Raw genomic sequence first — 27,232 nt, 5'->3', positions numbered from 1 at the left:
CAGATTTCTGGTAAACGCATGCCGTTGAAGAAACAGACGAATACACAGATATTTGGACGGATAACGGGGTTGCATTTGACTCCGATGCAATGTTGACACCACGTACGAAGCCAGTTGTCATAGGGTTTATGGATGACAGGGGAGTTTAGGGGACGTCCGTGTATGTGGTCGACGGTTAAGAAGTCTTCACCTGTAATCCAGAGTCCGGATGTCATCAGACACGTGTAAGCCTATATATATATATATATATATAACTTCATACGGCCAACGGTTTTCTGACATATTTACACAGAGAAATATTCAGGTATGTAGAAATATACAGACTAAATCACCGATTCATGTATATTATATGATATCTGAGCGGTAATAACTTACTTCTCAATGTCTGATTAATCTTTAGAAGTCTAAGGGCGTTCATTTTTATTTAATAAGGCATGTTCCTCCCCTTATAAGCGTTATTTATCCCTTTTTATGTTTACTGCTCTGTTATTTGAAATGTCACATATTACCTCTAGTGGCTTTGTTAAAGTTTTAATGTGTCTGTATGTTAAATGTTATGATAACAAAGCGTTCTAAGTAATTCTAAGTGGCATTCTCTAAGCGTTTCATTATAAAAAAACGTGCCATTCTCTAAGCGTTTCTATTACGAAAAACGTGTCATTCTCTAAGCGTGACCATTACGAAAAACGTGTCATTCTCTAAGCGTGTCCATTACGTAAAACGTGTCATTCTCTAAGCGTTCCCATTACGTAAAACGTGTAATTCTCTAAGCGTTTCCATTACGTAAAACGTGTAATTCTCTAAGCATTTCTCTTACACGTATCATTCTCTAAGCTTTTCCATTATGTAAAACGTGTCATTCTCTAAGCGTTTCTGTTACGAAAAACGTGCCATTCTCTAAGCGTTTCCATTACGAAAAACGTATCATTCTCTAAGCATTTCCATTATGTAAAACGTGTCATTCTCTAAGCGTTTCCATTACGTAAAAAGTGTCATTCTCTAAGCGTTTCCATTACGAAAAACCTGTCATTCTCTAAGAGGTCGAGCGGTGTCTACACGGTCCTTTTGATATTTACAAACTAAACCGTCCAGCCTTGCACATTTCACGAGCAATATATGTATGGCGAATCAAGTACCGATCGAACATGACGCTAAAACCGAGTGCAGGACACCAAACTACAAACAAGATTGGTCTGTTATTTATTTATTTGACTGTTATTTTGGCTAGTTGACGATGCATCGGTTGGTGTTTGTCGGTCTCTTGATGGATCTTATTTACGCCAAAACTGTATGGGCGTCAACGAAATCTGTACATTTCAGGTTATTCTGCAACTAAATTACAAGAGAGAGAAAATCTTAAAATCTTCTGAAGGACACAACAAACTCTGAAACTGTCTGGGGAATTCTGGTTCTTGTCCTTCTAGGGAGCGAGCAAACCGTGCATTGAAAGGAGCTTAAATCCCAACTGAGGCTACCTTTTGTTGTAGCTTCAAACGAAACTGCCTGTGAATTAGTAAAAAGTGGCCAAAGATTCTTCCACTTGGCAATGATCATATAATCCTGTAGCCTGTAAATTTAATTTGCGCAGACGTGCATGCAATGAACATATTTCCGAAAGAATCTTAAAAAGGATCATATCAACCTTACGACTTGTTAGTTGAATAAAAGCATTTCAGACAGACGGTTGCAAGTCATACTAAAATCGACCATCAGTTTCTGTGTCCCAGCTCTCCTGCCATAAATAAAAACAAAGTAATGTTAGTGCAGTTGACAATGTCCTCAATTTGCCGATTAACTGGGAACAGGCACTTCAGGGATTGACTAAGTATCCCCGATGCCTGTCCCATAACATTACTCTTATGTTATCGTTTGTTAAATGTGACAGCACAGTATTCTGAGGAATTCTAGACCAGTAACGTGTAGTAAATTGCTTTTAACCTCGGTGCATTTTTCTTACCTAATTTTTGCTTAATTCATAGTGATAGGGGACACGTAAGTTGCTTCTGTATTTAAGGATTTGTATGAACACTTAGAATATGACTCTAATCAAGAAAAAATTGACAAGAGGTAAAAAGATTGAATTTAGGTGTGCTCATTTGACAAGGATCACATAGCGTCCCTGCTCTGTTCTGGTTTTATTTGATATGCTGTTGTCTGTTGTTGCTGTTTTTGATATTTAACGCCGTGTACGCCGAGAAACAGTTTTGACTTGTACAAAAGGTTTGTGGCTGGAAGAAATTAAATAACCGCACTTCGCCAGCTACCTGACGAAGCGTAAGAGTCTATCTATTTATGTGATAGGTGTTTTACGCCATACTCAAGAGTATTTCACTTTTACGACGGTGGCCTGCATTATGGCTGGATTAAACCAGGCAAAGCCCGGGGGAAATCCACGGCCATCCGCAAGTTGCTGGAATACCTTCACAAGAACGGTCGCGGATGAAGCCAACATTAGCTAGACTTGAACTCACAGCGTTGAACTCACTGATGGGAGGAGTCTGCGCCCCGCTAGCGTGCTAACCCCTTTGGCCCCCAGACTTCAAGCCACAACTGTATCCCAAAGATTGTTAATTCACGTCCTGTAGACAAGAATAGCTCAACTGCTTGCATACCGCGATGGTTTCAGCTATGAACATTTAGGTGAACAGTTATAATAAAACTCTGAGGTAAATCGACGAGAGACCGGGTTTTACCGGTTACGTCTAACCATCACAATGCCCTCGCTGCTCTAGTTTTTTTTATATTTCCTGTCGTAATAATAATTCGAAAAGGGTATTATGCTCACCTCATTATTCTCCCAGAATACGACGACTGGCTATTGAGGAACTATGGAAGACGGGCGCAACCATGTTTTCTCTTGTATATTTGCCCCAAAGCAATGGTATTTAAACGACAGTGTGAGATTTAAACAAGACTCGAGCACCAATGAGAGAATCTGGCGAGGGTGCGAGAGTTTGCATTAGATTCTCGACCGAAGGGAATGTCGTTGGACTCTTGTGGGAATGTAGACTGAATCTTGCGTTGTCGCCCAAATCTCGATTAAATTTCGAACTGTCGTTCAAATATCGCCTTTCCTGTTTGAGAAAATGTGTAGGAGAGAGCATAGCCGCATCCGGCTTCCATAAGGAACACCTGCATGATGCGCCGAATGGAATCCTGTCAAGGTGAACAAGCCAACAACCCGTCATCTTGTTTTCCTTTTTCCTTTCCACGTTATGTTGAGGTACCAGACTCGCGTGCAGTTTGGACAGGAGTTATCATCAGTATCAATGCGTCAGAACAAACATTCGTATACCAGCCCGTTCATATAGCCTGTTCTGCGAAGTAGTCACAATGCTGCGCCTGGCGAAATTTCCGTGACTGTCACAGCACACAGTCAAGAGATATGTAACCATGGTAAATGCGTTTGTCGCAGCGTTTCTCGGGATCTCGGGACCCTGCAGAAGGACTCTGTAATTGATTGCGTCGTTACCTTTCATGATCAGAATGTTAACATTCACACTGCAGTTCATTGGATACACATAATCTAACAATCTAACAATCTAACAACTAGCTGCTAACAAACTCACATAAAGCCTATAAATAAAACGAAATAAGGAAGCAAACAATTCGAATTTGACATATAAAAATCTTTCCTGGCCGGACATTTGATGTTTTGACCCTTGCCTTTGACGTCACATGCGAAACAGTTACATGTATTATGTCACGATCAACAGAGATGTATGTTTCATCACACAGGTATTCAACCGATGAAGCAGATGTTCTCGGTTTGAAATACGCGATATCGGAAAGAGTCGGAGTTACTATATCGTGTAATCCTGGCCGTAATGATCATAATAAGTTGACGACATCCTGTTATTCATATGACGCTTTCTTTTTTACTTCGGATTCTGAATGTTTTAGAGCGAACTGGTCATGACATGTATTGCGCACTGATATGTAAGTGGTACTGCGGTGAAACGTCACTACGAAAACTGTCCAACTGTCGAAATTAAAGGATGTTTATGAAAGAAATTTGACGATATTTTACGATTTTCGACAATAGTGATAAATATGCTACGTGGCTGAGTATTACAGGATTTAAAAGGTTGGCAATTCGGGTTGAACATCATTCCCTGTGCTAACTCGCCTTAATGCGATATTCAACCTGATAAATCCTGTACCACCCAATCCGAACAAGGCCGTGATACAGGCTTACACTTGCAGTAAAGCTATCACGTAAAGGGAGGATGTGTGCAAACTGCATCACTAATTAATTATTCTGTATACGACAGGGAACTCTTGTCGCATGGCTGTCTTATACATTCAAGTACGATTTATCACTAGACAACTTAATTCAGCACATGGCCATTCAACCAATGATTTTCAATAGCTAGGTTGTGTTTTGCTTTTCGTTGTTTTTGTTTTTTGTTTTTATCAAAGGAGGAACATCAAAATGTTACATTTTCCGACGATGTAATATTTCATCTGGGAGATTTAATTAAGGAATGCAATTATTGCTGACACAGTCCCCCTCCCTGTTCGCCACCTACGACAAGGGTAGAAATTCCCTAATCAAAAGGCGGCTTTACTTAAATTTAGCAGGTAGTGAAATACAATACATATTCTTCCTAGTGTACAGCACAAAAATAAACATGCAATGCACTGAAGTTACGGGCAGATGTTGAAATCATCACGTATTCCCTTGTCTTGTGTAGTTTCACTGAATAAGTAACTCGTCCAGACGTGATAATGTTTCGTTCGAACGAGAAAGTGTTTTTAATTATTTCCCATACCTCGATTATCGTTCTTTTGTTTGATGAATTTGTTTTTGTTTCCCGTTAATTCTTTAAAATCACATACTGTGGCTATTATTTTAAGTTAATTGAAGTCATTCTTACTGTATTGCCTTAATTCATTTAACCGATCTGTACAAGACATTGATCTATTGCTCCTTTAACTCCCCTGTACGCCCCCTCCCTATAGATCCTCATTACTGACCCACCCCGACACCCGTTGTTCACCCAAGGGGGCCTCAGTGCTTTAGCATGTTTCATTGGTAACCTTAGAAAAGGCGATCTGAATGAGTGCCTTCTCGACTCAACTTGACCGTCTTAATTCGCGTTTACACAAGCAACAAAAGAAAAGTAATTTGTTGTGATGTTAATCCGGTAATTGAGTGCAATAGGTGATATGACTTTTCGAACTGTACAGCCCCCCTGTAGTTTAGTGGCTGGCCTCTTCCACCGGTTAAGTGTGGCAGGACGGGAGTTTTGGCTAAAAACAAGCGTGCAGGTCTGCCGTAACTGGGGTGTCGAATTACCGGCAGGCGCGCGCTATTTCTGATACTAGGCAACCCGCAAGATCTTTCCGTAGTCCGCTAGACCCATAGTTAACATCGCTTTCTCCAGTTCAGAAGGATTCATCAAGAAAAATACATACGAAACACTAATTTAGTCAATCCACAGAGACAATCAAAGATAAAAAAAATTACATTGTGTTGTGTGATGTTCGGGTGTGTATCGGATGCCCGGTATAATCCGTAGATAATCCCAGCGCGTAGACTACAGCGTCCCCGGAGCCCGCACTGCCGGTTGCGCCAGAGAACCTTACTCAGTAAGTAGACTTTCTTCTGTCTTTGATGTGTTTTATTGGTCTGCCGTGGCAATTAGCCTTTCTGTTAAGTTTGTCGTGTACTAATTAAGGTTGTATAGTGTAAACTTTTTTCTGGAAGCGTATCAAGGAAGGTCGATTGTAAATGAAAACTTAGCTCTGCATTGCTGCCATTATATTATCTTGTTCCATAAGCCTACCTTGAACACCTCTGTACTTCCATTGATAGCTTCAGTATACTACTGCTGGGAACGAAATAATTTGTCTGTCCGCAATCACAATCCCAGGTAAGTGTTCCCACTAGTAGGCCCAAACAAGCATGAAACTATGTGGAAACTGGATAAATCCAAACTCCAGCCGCCATGTTTGAATGCATACTCCTCACAGCCCATACAAGGGAGATAACTACTGACACTTCTAGCATATTTTGTACTTGTTTAATCTTTTCTTCAATTTTGTTTAATTTATTCGAGAAATGTTTTTAGTGACCGATGTTGATTTACGGGTTCCGTCTAGGTCACTACTGGTGAGACTGATCCTAAACAATTAGCTTATACGTATGAAAAAAAGTCAATCTTGTCTAGTAGTAGTGGTTGTGATGATTGTATACATGATTCTCCTCACTGTGAGGAGTATACAATCAAACATGGCGATCTGAGTTGGAACTTATCCTGTTTCCACTAGTTTCATGCTTGTGTGGATTTTCTAGTGATGGTACATGGGAAAACCTACCTGGATTTGATAGCTGAGATGACTGTGACTACAGACAGACAAATTATTTGGTGCCCAGCAGTAGTGTTCTGAAGACAGCAAGGGAAGTAGAGTGGTGTACAGGGTAAGCTTATGGAACAAGACAGGGCTGTCATTACCGATACTATCAACTAAGGGCTAAGCTAAGAGCTAAGAACTAAGAAAAACTTAGATTGTATCGCGATGTGTTTATTTGTTTATTTGATTGGTGTTTTGGTTGGTACTATGACCTCTTAAACTCACTGTCGCGGAATGTATGACACGTGTCATAGGCTACAGTACTAATCCAATAAACCATCCATATGTTTCTGTTAATTAACGGGTTAGCAGATTACTCTCGTCGGGTAGCCTTTTCTTTTTTTCAGAATGAAAAGGGGAGAAGTATATTGGTTGTGTATTACTCAGATTATCATCTTAGACGTGCAAAGATATTTATAGAGAAAAAAGTTAAATTAAATTTGAAAAGATTTTTGTTTCTTTAAATCGCTTGAATTTTAAGAATTTAAAAATAAATTTTAGGTTTAGAATTTTTAATGACAGAGATGGGTATATAATATTACAATGTCTATTATGGCCATTATTCTTGATTTCACATCAGAAAGATATAGCAATCTTTTGCATCAAACCTACTGTGTCTGGGTAAAATACTGGATTATGCTGCAACCAGTTTGACAAATAGTTTTATGGAGAAATGTAGAATGGTTATTTTGCAATCAATAATAATTATTCCTGTTATAATTATCATTGCCACTGTGACCATTATTATTAATGTAAATATACTTTAGATCAGTTATTCAAGTTGTGACTTCAGAAATGCATCCGGGCTAGATCTCAACTCACTGTTCTTACTTCTGTAGAAATGAAATATACTTCCTGCCTTCTAGTGTCATCGAGAACTAAGGCACAGGTCAAGAGTTCACAACAGTGTCAAGGTAACACGTGCCCTATTGTTTGTATGATGAGTTAGCCTGCACAAGTTACAAAGGTCAAACCGAAAATGCAAATAAGAAACATAACAGAGAGGGGATGTATATATATATCAACGGCTTAAATGGAAAGTAAACATATATACAGATAGGTGTGGCACAGAGACTTGGATATAATGAGGTACCGTGCATACAGGCACCATTGGCAGTCCATTTCCATTGTCAGTGTTGTTGTTGTCAGTGTTGATTTTTAAAAGCAGAATGGTGTAAAACCGAAGCCGTCACTTTAAGTGCCTGCATGCTATGCGCGAGATAGTGCTAAGACGGCGTAATTATGTGTCGCATGGTATGCTTAGCATCTTACAGTAGTGCCTAATCCGCGTGATGACGTATCACACGTTATGCACCTTGTAAGACAGTGCCAATGCATTGCAAGATAGTGCGTGTTGATGGTCACATAGTAGGCCAAGCACTTGTGATCGCTCTAAGATGTGGTGATGGTGAGACACATAGTATGCTATGCACCTTGTGATCGTGCTGAGATGAAGTGATGGTGAGTGACATAGTATGCTATGCACTTTGTGATCGCGCTAAAATGTGGTGAGGAGTCACATAGTATGCTATGCACCTTGTGATCGCGCTGAGATGAGGTGATGGTGAGTGACATAGTATGCTATGCACCTTTTGATCGCGCTGAGATGAGGTGATGGTGAGGCACATAGTATGCTATGCACCTTGTGATCGCGCTGAGATGAGGTGATGGTGAGTGACATAGTATGCTATGCACCTTGTGATCGCGCTGAGATGAGATGATGGTGAGTGACATAGTATGCTATGCACCTTGTGATCACGCTGAGATGAGGTGATGGTGAGTGACATAGTATGCTATGCACCTTGTGATCGCGCTGATATGAGATGATGGTGAGGCACATAGTATGCTATGCACCATATGATGGCGCCAAGACGGCGTAACACTGTGAATTGTTCACCGTTTCAAACACAAGAAATACAAAGACAAGCACAAATACATCGACTGTTGACAGATAGGTCTAAAGTGGAGAGAAGGCAGGCAAATTAGCAAACCGACTTTTAGACAATAAGTTAACCATTGAGCTATTGGAAGATAAATTAGAAATCAGCAGTATATGGATGAAATACGCTAAAAGTTTCACTTAGTGAGCAATTAACACGTGCTCAGTAGTTAAGTAAGCAATGAACAGATAAGTAACCAAAGAACAGACATATAGGCAGTGAACAGACAATTAAGCAATGAACAGATAATTAAGCAATGAACAGATATGTAAGCTATGAACGGACGAGTAAGCAATGGACAGATAAGTTATCAATGAACAGACATGTTTGCAATGAGTAGATAGAAATGGTCAGATAACTGAGCAAAGAACAGACAAGTAAACAATGAACAGATAATTAAGCAATGTACAAATAAGTAAACAATAAACAGCCGTCAAATAACCTTATTAACAGTGATAAGGTAACGACAGTCCGAACAAGGAACAGTGGGTAAACCCACGTCAACGTTTCAAACGTCACCATTCATATTGTTAGTTTATTATCATTTTACTGGTCAACATTTCCGGAGGCCCTGGTTTTCAATAAAATCCTTAATAAACTGAGATTTCGGTATAATACAGTGACCCAGTTATCTCTCTGGATGTGCTTACATCGTCTTCACAGTAAAAGTCGAGACGTATAAGTGGGGAGAGATTTGTCCTATATACGGATAAACCTGAAAGACTATCCCCTGCAATTCTCACTACGCATGTCGAAATCCGTCTTCTTGGTCACGACTGGACTCACTGTCGTGTCACTATGTTCACGGTGTCCAGTTTCTGACACCCGATAGTCACCCTAAAGAACACCTTAAATCCGGGCTAACCTAGATATTACGTCATTCAGTTTGGCACATTGGAGTTTATTAACGTTACTTTATGGACACAATAGCTCTATGACTTCATTTTACAGGTAACTGTATGGAGGGCGTTTGGGGTGGGGAGTTTTAACATTAACTGTTGGTATCTCATAAAACCATCTGGATATTGTTTGCGACGATGTTGATTAAACGGAGCCTTGAGTGTCCGGATATTGTTTTTTTCTAATGCGATAGTTTCACGAGACACAGAAGCGACGCTGATCGGCTGACAGTTCAAATAAGGTTTCCTGGGTTAAATCTTGCAGCCTTGATCACGCTTGAATATATGTACCATACCTCAAATTCAGCTTAATCTAGGGATAGTCTGGATTTTCCTCTTTCACGCCAGGAAATCAGAATCGGCTCTGTGTCACTTTAATCAGAGTGACAACTGGTGATGATATTTCTTTACAACCACAGCAGTATTTGTAAAGACCGTCATCGTATGCCACTAGAACACCAAGGTAAGTAGCCATAAGTTTTGACAAACGTTTGGAGAACCCGGGGGAAACCCACGACTATCCTCAGGTTGCTGGAAGACCTTTTTTTACACTACACATTTAACATTACACAAAACCATCTGTGGTAGGATTTTGCTCATTCAGCGGAAATTAAATTTGTAATGGAATTTTCAAAATTTAACAGATTCTTTGAAAATGATATAGATTCAGATTTGGATTGAAGTTTAATAGGCCGTTCCAGGATAGGCTATCATCATTGACTTTCATCACTATATATTGGCTGTTTCCAATACCTGAGCTTAGGTTAAAATTATAATTGTATATATGTTGTGCACCGTGCATAATGCTTTGTGTACCTCAGAGAGACACTTAACGGCTAAATTAATTGCTTCTGTATATAATGGCCAGTGTTTAATACTTGACACGAAGACTTCAGATCAGAGCAGGTATACTGAAATGGGGCAACACTGTACAAATTGTAAAGATGTCAGTGTCAAATCAGGCTCCAGGATGACCGTGGAGGAAACCTTGCATTGTTCGGAGGAAACCTTGCATTGTTCAGAGGAAACCTTGCATTGTTCGGAGGAAACCGTGGCAATCCTAGATGTGCAGATCATCTATCCTCAAGACCTGGTCCATTTACATTGCTTTATTGTTTTTGTATGTTAAGTGTGAGCACTTGAAACTCCCTTATTGGTTGACGGCTGGTATATGAATGTCTGTTTCGGCGCATAGATTCTAGATTAGCGATGTCCAATACATAGCAACTACCTAATCCTGCTGAAGCCATGGTGCTATAGCGGGTGGGTGGGGATGGGGTGGGATGGGGTGGTTGGATATACGTTGCTACCTTTTAAGCATACACATGAACAGGCGGAATAATACCCTGACAAGAGGCAGGATCGGCACTACTCTGGTTTTACGCTCTATACCGTATACTGTATGGCACTGAAGGAAATCTAAAATTGTTCACAGTAAAGAGCTGTAATTCAGAACCTACTGGCCCCCTTTACCTCTTCTCTGGTCAGTATGGCCATGAAAGAAACCTGATACATTTGGGAGGAAACAGCTATCACTGGAAACCTATCCTCGAGTCGATATGGTCATGGAGGAAACCTAATATTTTTGGACTGAAACAGCTGTCATCCGGGTGATGCAAGTGTATCATTTGGCCTGGTCTAAGTCCAGTGGGATCGTGAGGGAAACCAGTCATTGTTCACAGGGAATATCAATACATCGCACTGTGCAGAAAAGGAAACCTGTCACTGTTCACAGGAACGTGCAGGTTTTCCTTCTGACCTTTTCTTTGGTTTAGTACGGCCAGAAAGAAAACCTAGTATTGTTCAGCAGGCAGAACTGTAGACCTGAAGGTCTACCATTTAGCCTACATAGTCTGGAGCCAGAAAGGAAACCTAGTATTGTTCAGAAGATAGAACTGTAGACCTGAATGTTTACCACTTAGCCTGCATGGCCTAGAGCCACAAAGGAAACCTAGTATTGCTCAGAAGATAGAATTGTAGACCAGAAAGTCTACAAGGTAGCCTGCGTTGTCTGGAGGGAGAAAGGAAACCTAGTACTGTTCAGAAGACAGAACTGTAGACCTGAATGTTTACCATTTAGCCTGAATGGCCTATAGCCAGAAAGGAAACCTAGTATTGCCCAGAAGACAGAACTGTAGACCTGAAGGTCTACCATTTAGCTTGCATGGTCTGGAGCCAGAAAGGAAACCTAGAATTGTTCAGAAGACAGAAATGCAGGCCTGAAGGTCTGCCATTCAGCCTGCAGTGTCTCGGGTCAGTATGGCCTTGAATGTCATCATTCCGGAAACACCTCCCCGATGACCCGCCAATTTGTCAGTTGACATACCGGTATGTACAAGTAAATAGACTATTATTCCATGAAGAAACCAAACACTGCATCCTGTGCAGCACAACTGTGGTTGGAAGCGGCATACTGTCTAGTCTATAGGCCAGTCAGACAGATAATCATCGATAATAAGTAGCCCCTACTGGGCCACTTGACCCAGGTAAATGTCATTGATTTAGTACAGTATGCCCGGCATTATTTGTCCGAGATAAAGTAGAGATTCCGACGTCATAATAGTGCAAACACTTCGCACCGCTATACATAACTGGCCTTGCAGCGTTGTGGGGCTGTCTCCCATGCATCTGTTTGTGCCGTGTGCATGTACTCGTGGCCTTTACAGCATTCCATCACGTATACAGCTTATTCGTGTACCGCTGTCGGAATAGTGTAAGGCTGCTCATTATCAGCTGTTGTATGAAGCAACCTGTGTTGCCTCTGATAAGTTGGATAGATAGAGGGCTACCGTTTCACACATAAAATAACCGGGTTCCTTCAGAGTGCAAAGATTATGACCGCGTTTCATTGAGACACTTTTCTTGTAACCACAGGAGTCCTGATTGGACTTACCGAAGTAAGTTCTGCTTTCTGCTCTAATTTGCAAGTAAATTTGCAAGAAAACCAGAATTCCGTTGATTGACGTATGGTACAGGCGTTTGCAACGTCAGTTGGGACTAGTCCTAGCTCATGCTGACTTCCTCTCCAAGCGTACGTGAGAAGGCCTTCTGCGGGTGGACGTGCGTTTCCCCCAGGCTCTGTCCCATTTCCTCTCACCATAATGGTAGCCGCCGTCGTATAAGTTAAATATTCTTGAGTACGACGTAAAACACCAATCAAATAAATAAATAAATAACCAGTTTATCGCCAGCTCAAGAGGACAATCCAATTTCCTTGCTTACGTGGAGCTTGTTTTTCTGAGAAATGCTGTGGATAGCAGCCTTGAGTTTTCACCTGCACACTTCACACGTTAGCACAGTGACCATCAAATTTTAATTATAGCGGGATTGATCTGAAACCCCTTGACACGTGCATTATACGGCTTGTCTGAATGCCTACACTTACCATTTCTTGTCAGCAACCTGCGGATGGTCGTGGGTTTCCCCCTGGCTCTGCCCGGTTTCCTCTTACCATAATGCTGGCCACCACTGTATAAGTGAAATATCTTTAATACGGCGTAAAACACCAATTAAATAAATAAATAAATAATTTACCATTTCTATGATGCGAATATCTCTGTACACCTGTAGGCTTAAATATAATTTCTGTACTACTAATACATTTTATGACACTTTCAAGCACAAGAATGGAAGATTGTTCTTCTCTGAAAATAGATTTTGGCAGTTTTGCTGGAAAACTTCAGATCGCAGCTGATCCTTTAGTGTTTACAAAATCGCTTGGACTACCTGATGGTGTATAAAACGTCAAGCATCTCTGACCTACTTACGGCCATACTGAAGACTTGAGAAAACTTAGAAAATTTTTCTTCTCTAGAAGCGATTATCTTGAAGTGCTTAGACCTGCTTGTGCTTGTTGATTTTAGCTGTTTTATGTGGACAGTGTAAAGCTTGGTCGATGATTGTAATTACCTGCATGCCCCATTACTCTGCCAGCAACCATCCATAATATCGAGTGACAGGTGCTCTGAGGGCGAATAGTAGTGGGGCATGGTGAACGGGTGGGGTGGGTGGTTAGTGCTGACGGGAGCAAACGCGAGTGGGGGTAGGGATAGTCAGGGGACTATCAGCTGTTGCCATGTTAAGTAAACAGCAACTTTCACCTATATGAAACAGGGCACTTTTATAATTTTATCCACTTTTGATTGAGATAAGAGTATAAGCCTATTTAAATATGTACCAGTGGCGAAGTGAGAGTATACGGTACCCATTTATACATGTCACTTAAAGCATGTACAACATAAAACACACTGTATACAATTATATACATTTTAATTTTATGTTACCAGTATTTTGTGCATATGTGTATACGTAACACATAGATAGTTCGTTAATAACTTGCCGAAGGTCCATGGTTTGAATGCCGAGCATTTCGGTTTCCTCAACCCATAAGCCTGGCCGCCATCGCATAATTGAAAAATTGTTGAGAATGCCGTTACACAACTGTTACACAACTGAATGTCAGATTTGTATACACTCCGCCAACCTGAAACTCTCTGATCTAAAGTAATACACAAAAATCACGTTTAATACATTCACGTAAACTGCTAGTAAATAATATACCTGGTATGCTTTTTCTTAACTCTCGTATCTGAAGTAATGTAAAATCACGATTAATTCATTCATTTAGGAAAGAAAAATGATAAATTAATAGTGATTAATAATCAATATAATACTTATGCTTTTAACTGTGTTTAGAGTAAGGAGCTGTGCCGATAGGGCTGTCTGTACTAATCCCATACGCATAATCCCACGTATATAATCACACATATATAATCTCAAGCAGTAATGCCACACATTATATAGATGTATGCGATCACTTAAAGCACGTACAACATAAAACACATTATATATAATTATATATACAGTCACTTATTTTCCTTTTAGCCTGTACGTTATAAAACCGTCTAAGTACATGTATCCGTAATATCATTTCAGTGATATTTATATGACGCAAAAGTCCATCTTGATGTCGCCATCAATTTAATATTGTACGACACTCTGATTTAGTAAACATACGATGTAGAGTTTACTTAAGTAGGTGGGGGGTCGGAAAGGGGAGGGGGTGCTGTCTGATTAAGATCAGCATATCAGCGCATCTGTCATCCTGCATGGCACGGTGGTACCTCCCCAAGCCGGGTCCGCTGTCCTGGTAAACACTGCGTGCTCGTCACATGTGGATTGATTTCCCTGCCCTACAAATGGCTGATAGTGTTTTGATTTTCAGTAGCACAAATAGAAGACAAACATAAAGGATTTAAGTCAACAGTTGTCGTGGCATCCTGAAATAAAGCTATTTTGTTTTCAGCAAAAGCTGTTACAAGCTTGCTGTTGGTGTGTGTGTGTCTCTCTCTCTATATATATATACATACGTCCTGCTTCTCAAATATCAGTCTCATACACTCCCGTCTTTGTCATATCGCTAGGTAAGTGGATAAAGGATAGTGTTCTGGTCGCTTAAAATTGTGCAATGAATTGAAGAGACTACAGTTTCCGTTCTAGTAGGGCTTACAGTCAATGAATTGACAACCAGAGGAGAAAGGGTGTCATTCATATATTTTATTATGTTTTTTTGAATAGTTCTATTTGAACGAAATTTGCTTCTCTAATGAGACGCTAAATCAGTTAATTATGTGTCCATTGCGTGGCCGACTATCAAATGGTTTAAAATCAAAATGCCAGTATGTATTGTATTTCAAGCGGCAGTACCGGAGCATGGACCCATCAGTTTGTTTTACCTTGGTTACAGAATCAAGTCAGTGTGTTTTTCTTGGTTATAGAACATATGTAACACGTCAGTATGCTTTATCCGGGTTACGGAATGTTATAAACCACTTCAGTGTGTTTTACTCGGGTTATTGAGTGCTAGACAACCACTTCAGTGTGTTTTACTCGGGTTATTGAGTGCTAGACAACCACTTCAGCGTGTTCACCCTGGTTTTAGAATGCTATAGAACCATTTCAATGCGCTTTCCCCGAGTTATTGGGTGTTTTTATTTATTTTGATTGTTGTTTCACGCCGTACTCAAGAATATTTCACTTATACGTCTGCGGCCACATATGGTGGGAGAAAACCGGACACACCCCGGGCGAAACCCACGACCATCCGCAGGCTGCTGGAAGACCTTTCCACATACGGCCGGAGTGGAAGCCAACATTAGCTGGACTTGAACTCACAGCGACAGCATTGGTGAGAGGGTCATTGCGTAGAGCGTTAACCAACTGAGCCCCGGATTCCCCTTATTGGGTGTTACACAACCACTTTAATATATTTTATCCTGGTTATAGAATGCTGTTGAACCACTTTAATGTGTTTACCCGAGTTATAGAATGCTAATGAACCGCTTTAATGTATTTTTAACACTGGTTATAGAATACTATGTACTCATTTGCGCTTTACCCGGGTTAAAGAATTCTATGGGGCCAATTTTACTGTGACAATACTTTGTAAATTTCTCACATATAACTGTGCTCGTATATCACTTCGTAGAGGAGCTTATAATTTACGGATTTACGAAATTCTGTTAATACGGCCAATGGTGTGTAGGATTGACTTATTCATTAATACATACAGTTGCGAAATCTGTCACCGATATCATTGGTTTCAGAAACGTTGCTATTTATTGACATTTTGCTGTTTTTTTTTTGTGATGTAAACCTCCACTTGAGTCCTTCGCCGATTTACCTGTATGCATCGTTAGTTTACAAATCAGTGTTTATATCATGCTGTTCATTGCGGTGTTTTACAGCCAGGCTCCCCAGGAATCTGCTCTGACCCACCTCACCAGGAGACGCAGTTCTCTGAGTTGACCAGATCAACAAACTATACAAGATCACACGGACAAACTTAACTTACCGTTAGACTTAACCCGGGCAAAGGTAAGACAAACGGGCATATATATATTTGTGTGTGTGTGTGTGTGTGTGTTTGTGTGTGTGTGTGTGTGTGTGTGTGTGTGTGTGTGTGTGTGTGTGTGTGTGTGTGTGTGTGTGTGTGTGTGTGTGTGTTTGTTTGTTTGTTCCGAAATTGGCCCAGTCAGTATAACTGAGTCTAAGCTGGGCGAGTCAGTACATTTGTTCCGAAATTGGCCTAGTCAGTATAACTGATCCGAAATTAGCCTTAGCAGTAGAATGATATGATGATCTAGCCTTGTCAGTACAGCTGTGAATGATCAGTCTTAAATTAGCTTGGGATCTGACCTACATGAATGGACGAAAGCTGTGACAGTCATAAACGAAACACTGCCCTGTTTTTAGTTCAACGATTTCCACCTTGTTTGTTCATCCATGTTCCCTGGCCAACCAGTCGAGTCCCTGTATGTAATGCCCACATTTCCCCAATTATTAAATCTGTTTTATTGACTTACATATTGGCAACTGTATACAGAGTGCAAAGATCGCCTCACGAGACAAGTGTTCTTCTCGCAGGTCTTCTGTTTCCTTCAGTACAACTCTTTGTTAGTCGGACGTGTCGTGATATATGAGATCCCCGTATCCTGTATGGCCTCTTACCTGTTCAAGGTGTGCGTTAAACAGGGCTTTGGCCCTTCCCAGCTCATCAATCTTCAGCATACCGGTTAACATTTAGCTTGGTCATATACAGTACAATAAAAGTTTTGCTGGAGTTGATGTTACATACGACCCTAAATGTATCTGTGTCTCATTTGATTCCCAGCAATGCCGACAGAAAACGGAATAATATGGCATCCAGTTAAACAAGCACCTGAAGTTACCGAAAAATTGCTCTATGAAAATGGGCTGTACAAAGGACAGAATGGAAGCTCTCCTTCCGACGATAGTCTGTCTAGCTCGGGCCACAAACAAACAGTTCACCTGGAAAAGAAGATCGGGCTATTTAGCGGAGTAGGGCTTATTGTGGGTACTATGATTGGTAAGTGCAAAGTCTGTACATGATTTGAGCTAGAATAGCATTCTTATTCTGATTTTTTTTCTATTTCATTTATTTATTTGTTTGTTGCTTAACGCCAGATTTGAAGTTTTGGGTTGTATTCTTGAAACTTATATTAACAATAAACTTTATTCCAGCCAATGTTATTCTAAATGTACATTTAGATGTAAATTATTTCAAGATTTGTGGTGAATCAATGAAAATGAAATGGATTTCTATATCATTATGCGGAAACATCGGTGTCGCCTGCATAGCCTAGCCCATCATATGGCGTTATTCGCCGTTATTGTGACGTGATTGGTCCTATTTAGCTGGCGACACTGGTCCTTCCGCATAATCGTGAGCGCTCCAATACTTGAAGATATAAATATGATGTTAAACCTATATGTATGATCCTTGTTCCAGGGTCGGGTATATTCATCTCCCCGCAGGGTGTATTACGGGCGACCGGGTCTGTGGGTCTAAGTCTGATCGTTTGGGGGGCCACGGGAATTTGGTGTACCTTAGGTAAGTCACAACAACATTCAGCATCTGATAATTTATAAGAATTTCATGCAACTCACTTGTAATGCTTGTAATAAGGTGAAAAGTAAACCAAGAAAATTCTGCATTAATTGAAAATATCAAAATCAGTAAAAGTGCACCTACATCTCTGTGTTTCCTTGTTAGCGCAGATGCGAATGATTGCTTTACTTATGTCACGTGTGTTTTATCTCTTGCAGGGGCACTTGCCTATGCCGAGCTCGGTACAATGATCAACAAATCAGGGGCAGAGTATTCTTACCTGTTAGAAACCTTCCGGCCTATGCACAAGAACCTTGGTGCCATTCCAGCTTATATCTTCTCATGGGTGTCCGTCATCATTATAAGACCCTCCGCCTTTGCCATTATTGCTCTTAGTTTCGGGACGTACGCCGTCACACCATTCTTTGAGGGTTGCGACCCACCAGATACCGCCAAGAAGCTGGCCGCCATCTGGTGTATATGTAAGTTATACACTTGTAGCAAAGTCAATTGGATAACTGAAAATTCATCATCAAAATCAGATATCCCACATAGTTGAGTGTGGTTGACTGTTCAGTGTTGAGGTCACTCTTTATGAATGTCTGATCGCAGTTGATTAAATAGCCTATTGACTCACACAATTCCGTCATTTCTAGTATGGTGATCTCCCGTCTTTATTATAATTATAATCATTGTGTTTTAGATGTGATGGCGACAGAGCGTTTTGAGTATTTCTAGACCAGTGACATCAAATAAATTGTTATTAATATCGCTGCTTTTGGATATACCTAATTCTGCTGGACCGACAGCGTTCGGGCACGTCTTAAGTTGGTACTATTTAGGTATTTACATGGACAATTAGAATAAATCTTAATTTAGTTAAACTAACGAAGATGCCGGATTTCATCAATTATGCATGTGTGTCAAGTATCACAGCGTCCTCGCTGTTATTCTTTGAGTGCTTTGCTCTCTGTGCTGTGATGTTTTGTATTTATAAATAATATACTTATTTCCCTTTTCACTTATACTTGCATCTCAGGCACAATCGCCTTTGTAAACTGTTGGAGCGTAAAATGGGCGACAAACTTACAGAATATCTTCACCGTCACCAAACTCCTGGCTGTGGGGGTCATTATTGGCGGGGGTGTATACAACATAGCTACAGGTAAGCATAACGCCATCAACAAGATTTAGTTTGGTAGCTTCTATCATAATTCTTAATATCGACTTAGGTATTTGGTGCTGAGATTAGATATATGAAAGAAAATAACAACTTGCATCTTGGGTTGATTTTTTGTTAAAATATACAAATTATTTTTATTGGTACAATTTTGACTTTACATTATAAACCATTATGTATTGAATCTTGGGTTACTGTTGTAACAAACCCAATGAACATAACATCTCATCTTCCCTTAAGTCGTAGTTTGGATGTACTCTCTACGTCGCATTCACATGTATTACATTATCTGGGTCTTCCTCAACCTGCTGGTCGCCACGGTATGGCTGAAATATTGCCGATGTGGCGTTAAGCCATAATCATTCATTCAACCTGCTGGTGGCCATGGGGTTCCATCGGGCTCTGCCCGGATTCCTCCCACCATAATGCTAGCAGGTGTATAAGAGAAATATTCTTGAGTACGACTTAAAATGTCAGTGAAATAAATAAATTAAAAGATTAATAAATGCATGATCAGGTAATTGTGTTTGTTTCAGGGGAGTATGGGGACCTATTAACAGGCTTTGAAGGATCGTCGGCATCTCCGTCCATGTTAGCTTTGGCGTTTTACGACGGTCTCTGGGCGTATGATGGATGGTAGGTGAATTCTAGGGTAGCCTTCCGGCTCCTGTCTGAGACGGAAAAGGTATTAATATGGACATGTAAAATACCACCGATCCTGACAGTATTCGGGGTTTTCGTCTTAGAACACATTAACTAAAGTTCAATTCTGTCGAGCTTTTGTTTTCATTAATTTATTTCATTCCAGAGCCTATTAAAAATATAGCGTCAATCACAAAATCATTTTACAAACACTCTTACCATTTTCAAAGAACTGCAATAATAAACCTGGATAGGCCATGTTTGACATCTTCACTTATTTGTTTACAGGAGCAGTTTAAACTTTGTCACAGAAGAAATGAAAAACCCATATGTGTAAGTCAGAGATTCTCACTTTTAATATGGTCGTGTTTAATGTGAACAGTTCTAAACTTAGCTGTTATCGCGTTTGATGGAACGATTTCAGAAATTTACTTTTATCCTGTATAATGCGAACAATTCTCAACTTTGTTTCATAGTGTGTTTAATGTGAACAGTTCATAAGTTCCCTATTAGATGTCTAATGTAAACAATTCTGCACAACTGTTCTCTTGTTCAGTATTAAAAACGCCACAAGCATTGAACGTGTAAAATACTAGGATTTTCGCGATGGTATGTGTAAATATCAAGGTCTTTATTCTGAGAAACATGGTCTTTTTAAAAATTCATATTTATCTGATTTACATGAAATTTATGATTCCATATCTAAATATTAGAATTCAAGCCAATCATATTAATATCTGCAGATAATTAATGGAGTACTTTGGTATTTGTCTTCAGAAACTTGCCCAGGTCCATATTAATAGGCCTTCCGTTGGTAACGATAAGTTACGTGCTCATCAACGTATCTTACTTAACTGTTATTCCCAAACTACAACTTCTGGCAACTCAGGCTGTGGCAGTGGTGAGTTATCCCCCTTTACTCTATCTTCGTATTACAGATCTTTATTGAAAACCTGATTATGGTGATACCCAACATTATATCAGGAATGCAGTTGATTTGAAAATGTGTAAAATTATCGAGATTAGCCAAACAGTAGTAATCTCTTATTATTATTCTTTATTTGAGTAAACTTGCCAACTGTCGCTGCTTTATAGTCCGGTTTTCGCCAACATAAAAAATGAACACTATGCACCGCATATGTGAAAGATTCATTGAACAATCAAATAAATAAATAAATAAATAAATAAATTAGTATTTATTAATGTCATTTTGTAACGTTGTATCTTCTTTTGTCTGATCAACATCGCACAGACCTGGGGAGATCAGATGCTTGGGATCGCGTCGTTTATCATTCCACTTTCGGTCGCTTTCTCTACGTTTGGATCCGCTAACGGAACCTGCTTCACAGCTGGAAGGTAAGAATGTCTGCTGCTGGACTAAGATCTGATCCCTTTGCATTTTTTAAAATTTTATTATTTGTTACGTATGATAGACAACACAGGATGGAATGGAAAGTCAAGCTTGTCTGGTGGATGACATTCAAATAAAGCGAGACACATGCGTTGTCGAGGGGTTTTGTGCAAGATAGTATTTTGATTAATTCTAAACCAGTGAAGTCTAATAAATTGTATTTAGCGTCACTGTTTTTTTTATTTAAACTAATATCTGCCCAAGCCATATTTCTGTAAGTCGTTTATTTGGAATCGTTTGCATGAACAATCAGAAGAAAACACTAACTCAGGTAAACTGACAAGAGACCAGATTTCACTGATTACGTTTGACAATTTCCCATCTACCACACTATCGTCGTGGCTCTGTTACGTTTGACAATTTCCCAACCACCACACTCTCGTCGCGGCTCTGTTACGTTTGACAATTTCCCAACCACCACCCTATCGTCGTGGCTCTGTTACGTTTGACAATTTCCCAACCACCACCCTATCGTCGCGGCTCTGTTACGTTTGACAATTTCCCAACCACCACACTCTCGTCGCGGCTCAGTTACGTTTGACAATTTCCCAACCACCACCCTATCGTCGCGGCTCTGTAACGTTTGACAATTTCCCATCTACCACTCTATCGTCGTGGCTCTGTTACGTTTGTCAATTTCCCAACCACCACCCTATCGTCGCAGCTCTGTTACGTTTGACAGTTTCCCAACCACCACACTCTCGTCGCGGCACTGTTACGTTTGACAATTTCCCAACCACCACCCTATTGTCGCGGCTCTGTTACGTTTGAGAATTTCCCAACCACTACATTATCGTCGCGGCTCTGGTTTACATTCCCGATGCTGTAACCTTTTATATCATATCATACATCAACCAGCTCACCAGTTCGAGTCATACTGAGGTTAAACTAAGAACCTTCTGACATGTGCTTAGCCGCTCAGTTCGTTGTGTGTTAACGGGAGTTTTTACTCATGTTAAAATGCTCTGTTTTTCGTTTGTAGACTAAGTTATGCTGCAGCTCGAGAAGGTCATATAATGGAGTTCTTATCCTATGTCAACGTCAAGCGCCTAACCCCGTCACCTTCTATATTGTTTATGGTAAGTTCAATCACACGTTATCCACAGTAGATCTGGGTTCCATCAATCTTGGTAATCTTTGTGCGTCTTTTCTTGAAGGGTACGGTGGATTGGGGTTAAAGCATCCATGGTTGTCCCGGTATCTGCGGCTAGTTATAGAGTGTCTTGTCTGGTGTCTTCAACATGCGTGTCTTTTACTATACCGGCATGATGGGTCTCGCCTGCTAAAAAGAGTCATGGTTCTTGCCAACATTGTCTCGCTGCTCTTGATTTCCTCTCCATGCTGTAGTCTTTTATAAGGTGCTATCACAGGATTCTGAAAGCATTGCTGATCCACAAAGCGAACAAACAAATTTTATAAACTTTTTTTTATCTATTATCATTATCCCCATTAATTTCTTTTCACCAAAATATATATGTGGTACATACGGAATCGCTCCCTTGAGTGATAGGGTCCGCGCGTCATAATTAGAATGTTTTGTATTGTGTCGAATTTATGACATTCCTTTTCCCGACTCTGGTAAAGCATGTTTTCCATTCATCACCATTTCTCGCTTGAGTATCCTACTGACCACGTCATTTTTCTGTCTGTTTCAGAGTATTATGGCCATTTTGATGATTATCATGGGCAACATCAACAGTCTTATAGACTGCTTCAGTTTTCTCATGTTATTTTTCTACGCCGCCTCCATGGTTTGCCTTCTCATATTACGTCAAACGCGACCCGATTTACACCGACCGTATAAGGTGAGTGTTTCCTTGTTTCACTTTGATGACATTTTCTATGTAACAAAATGTATGTTTACATAACTGCCACAAAATGATTTAGTTTCTTTAACTTGGACCCTGAATGCAAATCTTGCGGAGGTTTAGTGATTGTCATCTTATCAGTTAAGATAGTAGTTTAGCTGGTTTTGAAAATAACTTTTTAACACACAAAGGGAGCCACAACTAAAATACGGGGAGACAACCGAGTTGTCCTCTCTCAGCTTACTTTTCGTGAGCTGAGAGTGACTTCCTCTTGATGTGAACATACATGTATCTGAGCTCATATGGCTCATGCATGTTAACCATGGTGTTATTGTCAATGATTCTGATGACTGTGTGGGCGAGATTGTATTTAGCGTGTCATAAAACAACAACACCAACAACACTGAAACCTCAGTCAATTTGAGCGTATATTACTAAAAATTTTGGGGTAATCTGACAGAAGGAGATGCTTTTCTGAAGAATCTCACTGCACACTTAGTTAATCAACACATGTAGTATTTTTGATAGGACGTATAACTTAATTAAACAAACAAAAAAATAAAACAAAGTTACAAAGAGAGTATTAAAGAAATAAATTAAGAAAATGCTTGTCTTCTGTGTGCAAACAATTTACAGTTCGTTTATGGTTTATGTATTTTCCCAGGTGCCGTTATTTATCCCGTGGGTGGTGCTGATTGTCTCCCTCTACATGGTTATCTCCCCTATCATTCAGAACCCCCAGGTGGAGTTCCTATATGCGGCCCTGTTTGCCTTCAGCGGACTCGTGTTTTACGTGCCATGTGTCGTCTACAAATTCCAACCTGTCCTCCTCAGTAAGTTTCAAAATACCCATACTACGTGGTCTTTTCTAAGAACTACTTGTAGATTACAAGCAGTCGGGATTGATTGAAGATGCCCGTCACAGTCCGGAAATCTCCGAGCTCATCCGATTTCTTAGCCGAGTCCGCAGTTGATCAGATGTTCTGTTAATCAGATGCATTCAGGTTTCATTCAGCGTGACAGCGGTTTTCAGTGCACAAGCCCGGGATTAGTTTCTTTGCTTTGGAACAATATATCCACATGATTATGTTAACGCATGGATTCGTCAGTGACACATAATTCAGCAATCGTCATGCTTTTAACTGACCTTTACATGTCTTTGTGACACCTTAGACTTTACATGGGTTCGAGTACAGTTTCAAGCCTTAAAACAGCTAGAAATGCGATGAATCCTGAACTGTCGCTTAAGTCTGCAATGTTGTAGCCTATGTCACGTGATTTTGGACTCATGCGAGCACGAAACCTCTACCCGGGTCATTGAAGAAAAGACGACCTCTGCATGGTTTGACGGCCATAATATTCACCCGCATAAGAAAGAGCATATGCCCTTATATTAAACTATAGGTCGCATCTACATCGTACATGGCTAGGGATATATCGGAAACATGCACATGGACCTATATCTTTAAAATTTATGTCAATAAACATATATCCTTTGTGTGTGCGTGGATTGTCACATATTCATGTCTGCCAGTGACCTCATAAATGTTACCCGGTATGAAACTGAAGAAACACATGCTTGACACATGTATGCGCATTATGTGAATGGGTTCAGATTCTTATGAATAGTATGAATTCTTTAATATACCTAAGTTTTGCCAGTTTTTTTTATCCATTTTTTGTACCAATATTTTAACCTTTCCATTTTCAGAGAAATTTACGAAACTTATGCAGCTGATGATGTGGGTCGCCCCAACATCGTACGAAGATTAACTTCAAATTCATCACTTGGAGCGGACGTGTACAGCTGCTGTTAACAATCACCCCTGCAAATAAGCCTGTGTGAGATTGACAGCAGATTATGCGGTTATAAACTTGGTTCCAGGTCTGGATCGTCTAACCGAGCTTATTTTTTCCACGCGAATGAAGCACAGTGTTTTCGTTGACCCTCATTGGCCCAACGAACTAATTGTCTTCTTCAGAAGTCCACCAATGATGTGATAGGTTGGAGTCCAGCTCTTGCTGCTTCTCCGGCTGCTGTGATTCAGTTGGTTCGTCGATTACATGACGCTGTGTGATGGTTTCTCCTCTATTTCTTTCACCCATAAAACTGGTCATCGTGTGAGGGATTGCGGGGGTAAACAGCATGGGGCAGGTGTATCAGCATGGGTTAAAATCGTGTATCACTACAATAAGATGCACACGTATGACTTTGATTTATTTATTTATTTGATTGGTGCTTTACGCCGTACTCAAGAATATTTCACTTATACGGCCCACGACTATCCGCAGGTTGCTTGCAGACCTTCCCACGTACGGTCGGAGAGGAAGCCAGCATGATGTAAATGAACTCACAGCGACCGCTTTGGTGAGAGGCTCCTTGGTCATTACGCTGCGCCAGCGAGCTGACCAACTGAGTCACGGAGATCCCCTTCCCCCATATGACTTTCGTGTATTTCGGATATGTTGTATCAATGTCATTAATGCTCAAAACGCCAGTATTATCTGATCAAAGATGAGTTCAAACTACTAGAACTATTTCAGTATTTTTTTTCTATTTCCTTCAGGAAATTATTTGAAAACTCAACAAATACTGGCCCCTGTGGATGTAAGCTTTTACTTTAAACATTACGATGCTATAGATGTTGCCCATACGTCATTTTTATCATGGTCTGTACAACATGGTGTAATAGCATTTGTTAAATATCCACTCCATCCTACTCTGTATCATTCGTTACTACATCGCCCATGTTGATAATGTATCGCCATTTTGACATTGCTATTATCATAATTGTTATCACATTTATTGTAACCATCACATTTAAGTTTTGCATTTGTGGTCGAAATTTATGGCCACCATGACGTCATATATCATCTATCTACATTGTGATGTTACATTTTTTCTGTTTTAAGCGCTGAAAGAATTGTGAGTGTTTGAAATCATTTTACCTAGACGTCTCTTTTTTGCATGGTAACCACCGGTCATGGGTATCCGGTAGATCATTATATGCTTCCTGCATTTTGTTACTCATTGTACAGTCATAATATCTGCAGATGCATTTCGGCTATCCACGTGCTGGTCACGCCATGTTTGGCCGTGGTTGAGTGTGCATATTCTGACGATGGATACATGACTGAGGGGAAGGGGGAGAGGGTGCGCATCAGTTGGGTGCGGGCTGGGGGTGGCTGTATCTGAACCCTAGGGATACTGAAAGCGTATCATTCCTATACTCTGTGTCGCTGGAAGACAAAGTTTTTCATAAATATACTTCTTACATATGTTCATTATGTTTATTTGGCTGATTTAAAAATCCATATATAAAATGGATATCACGGATGAAACAAAGCACAAAAGAACAATAACACATGTGCTTATGCAACTGACAATTTTGTATACCTATTTTTTCGGCAATAATCATACTGTGCTAAGAAGTGAGAGCAGATCAAAATGCCCAGGAAATTTCAATGTAGAAATAATTTAAACACCAGATATTAGTGATAGCCAAAGTCTTGTGGAATGCACCTGTGGGAATAACTTCATGTCTATGTAATGAAGAGGTGAATAACTCTTTTGACGTCATCAAAAGCCATGGTGCTGATTTCCAATAACTGACATCTTTCTAAGGATGCATTCGTGTAGTGTCCTTTCTTACTTCCCAGCAATGAAAGTAGTTTTTTTACAGACATAGTTTAGGATTATTTCGGCGTTAGGTAAAATTAGTTTGTTTACTCTCCTTTCAGCTCCCCGCCATAATATGTGTTACTTGCCATTGTCACGACACACGGTTTCAAATTCAAAAATAAAGACCTCACAAAGGCCTTTTGCATGGATTTGGACCTATTAGAAAACGGATTTTCATGACAGTCACTCAAGAGTCTGTAAGGTGTACACATAACATTATCTTATCTGTGATCACGAAGCCATAAAGCTGGAATCAAAGTGTTGATATTTTGATAAATGTTTATCTTCAGATTTGTATATTTTGGAAATAAACCTCAGCGATGTCTTGTTTAAGCTACGTCTGTATTCGTGTACGTGTGCATTCTCAGAGTATTTACGTATTTGTTTATTTGATTGATGTTTCACACTGACAAGAATATTTTATACAGAGCCTGAAGGAAAATTCAAGACCATCCACCCGTTCTGGCAGACCTTCCAAAGTACACCGTACAGGGTGCCAGTATGAACTCGACTTGAGCTCACATTGATGGTATTGTTGAGAGTCTCCAGACCTATCGCGCCGCGTTGGCACTCTAACAACTTATTATCTGAGTATAGTTTAATGTCTACGTTTTTCAGAAGCTATGTGTGGTTAGGTGCATGTAGCTATGTGTGGTTCAGTACATGCAACTATGTGTGGTTCAGTACGGGCAGCTATGTGAGGTTCAGTACATGTAGCTATGTGTGGTTCAGTACATGTAGCTATGTGTGGTTCAGTACATGCAGCTATGTGTGGTTCAGTACATGTAGCTATGTGTGGTTCAGTACAGGCAGCTATGTGTGGTTCAGTACATGTAGCTATGTGTGGTTCAGTACATGCAGCTATGTGTGGTTCAGTACATGTAGCTATGTGTGGTTCAG

At 40.2% G+C, this 27,232-nt stretch overlaps 1 protein-coding gene across 6 annotated transcripts; it reads left to right on the top strand.

Annotated features, from left to right (window-relative positions):
- The first annotated feature begins 77 nt into the window (after positions 1-77).
- On the top strand, positions 78-26,640 carry LOC135465576 (b(0,+)-type amino acid transporter 1-like). 6 transcript variants are annotated; one of them, XM_064742829.1, is made up of 14 exons: positions 78-224; positions 15,946-16,075; positions 16,872-17,087; positions 17,511-17,612; positions 17,828-18,091; positions 18,649-18,774; positions 19,326-19,425; positions 19,720-19,764; positions 20,209-20,332; positions 20,684-20,787; positions 21,825-21,921; positions 22,498-22,647; positions 23,315-23,483; positions 24,362-26,640. In XM_064742829.1, exons 3-14 carry the CDS (start codon positions 16,874-16,876, stop codon positions 24,421-24,423), a joined length of 1,557 nt encoding a protein of 518 aa, XP_064598899.1. In that variant the 5' UTR covers positions 78-224; positions 15,946-16,075; positions 16,872-16,873; the 3' UTR covers positions 24,424-26,640. The 6 variants fall into 6 exon arrangements, with proteins under 6 accessions (XP_064598899.1, XP_064598898.1, XP_064598902.1 ...); XM_064742828.1 differs by lacking the exon at positions 78-224 and adding an exon at positions 5,115-5,595; XM_064742832.1 differs by lacking the exon at positions 78-224 and adding an exon at positions 9,545-9,662.
- Positions 26,641-27,232: the final 592 nt, after the last annotated feature.

Source organism: Liolophura sinensis, chromosome 5, assembly GCF_032854445.1.
Source record: "Liolophura sinensis isolate JHLJ2023 chromosome 5, CUHK_Ljap_v2, whole genome shotgun sequence".
Taxonomy (NCBI): Eukaryota; Metazoa; Mollusca; class Polyplacophora; order Chitonida; family Chitonidae; genus Liolophura; species Liolophura sinensis.
Note: the sequence above shows the minus strand (reverse complement) of the source record. Positions and strands in the feature narration are given on the sequence as shown.

Coding starts and splice junctions, on each gene's coding strand:
- LOC135465576 (XM_064742829.1), top strand. CDS start 16,874: ATGCCGACAGAAAACGGAATAATATGGCATCCAGTTAAACAAGCACCT. Junction 21,922..22,497: donor CACCTTCTATATTGTTTATG/GTAAGTTCAATC, acceptor TGTCTGTTTCAG/AGTATTATGGCCATTTTGAT. Junction 22,648..23,314: donor ATTTACACCGACCGTATAAG/GTGAGTGTTTCC, acceptor GTATTTTCCCAG/GTGCCGTTATTTATCCCGTG.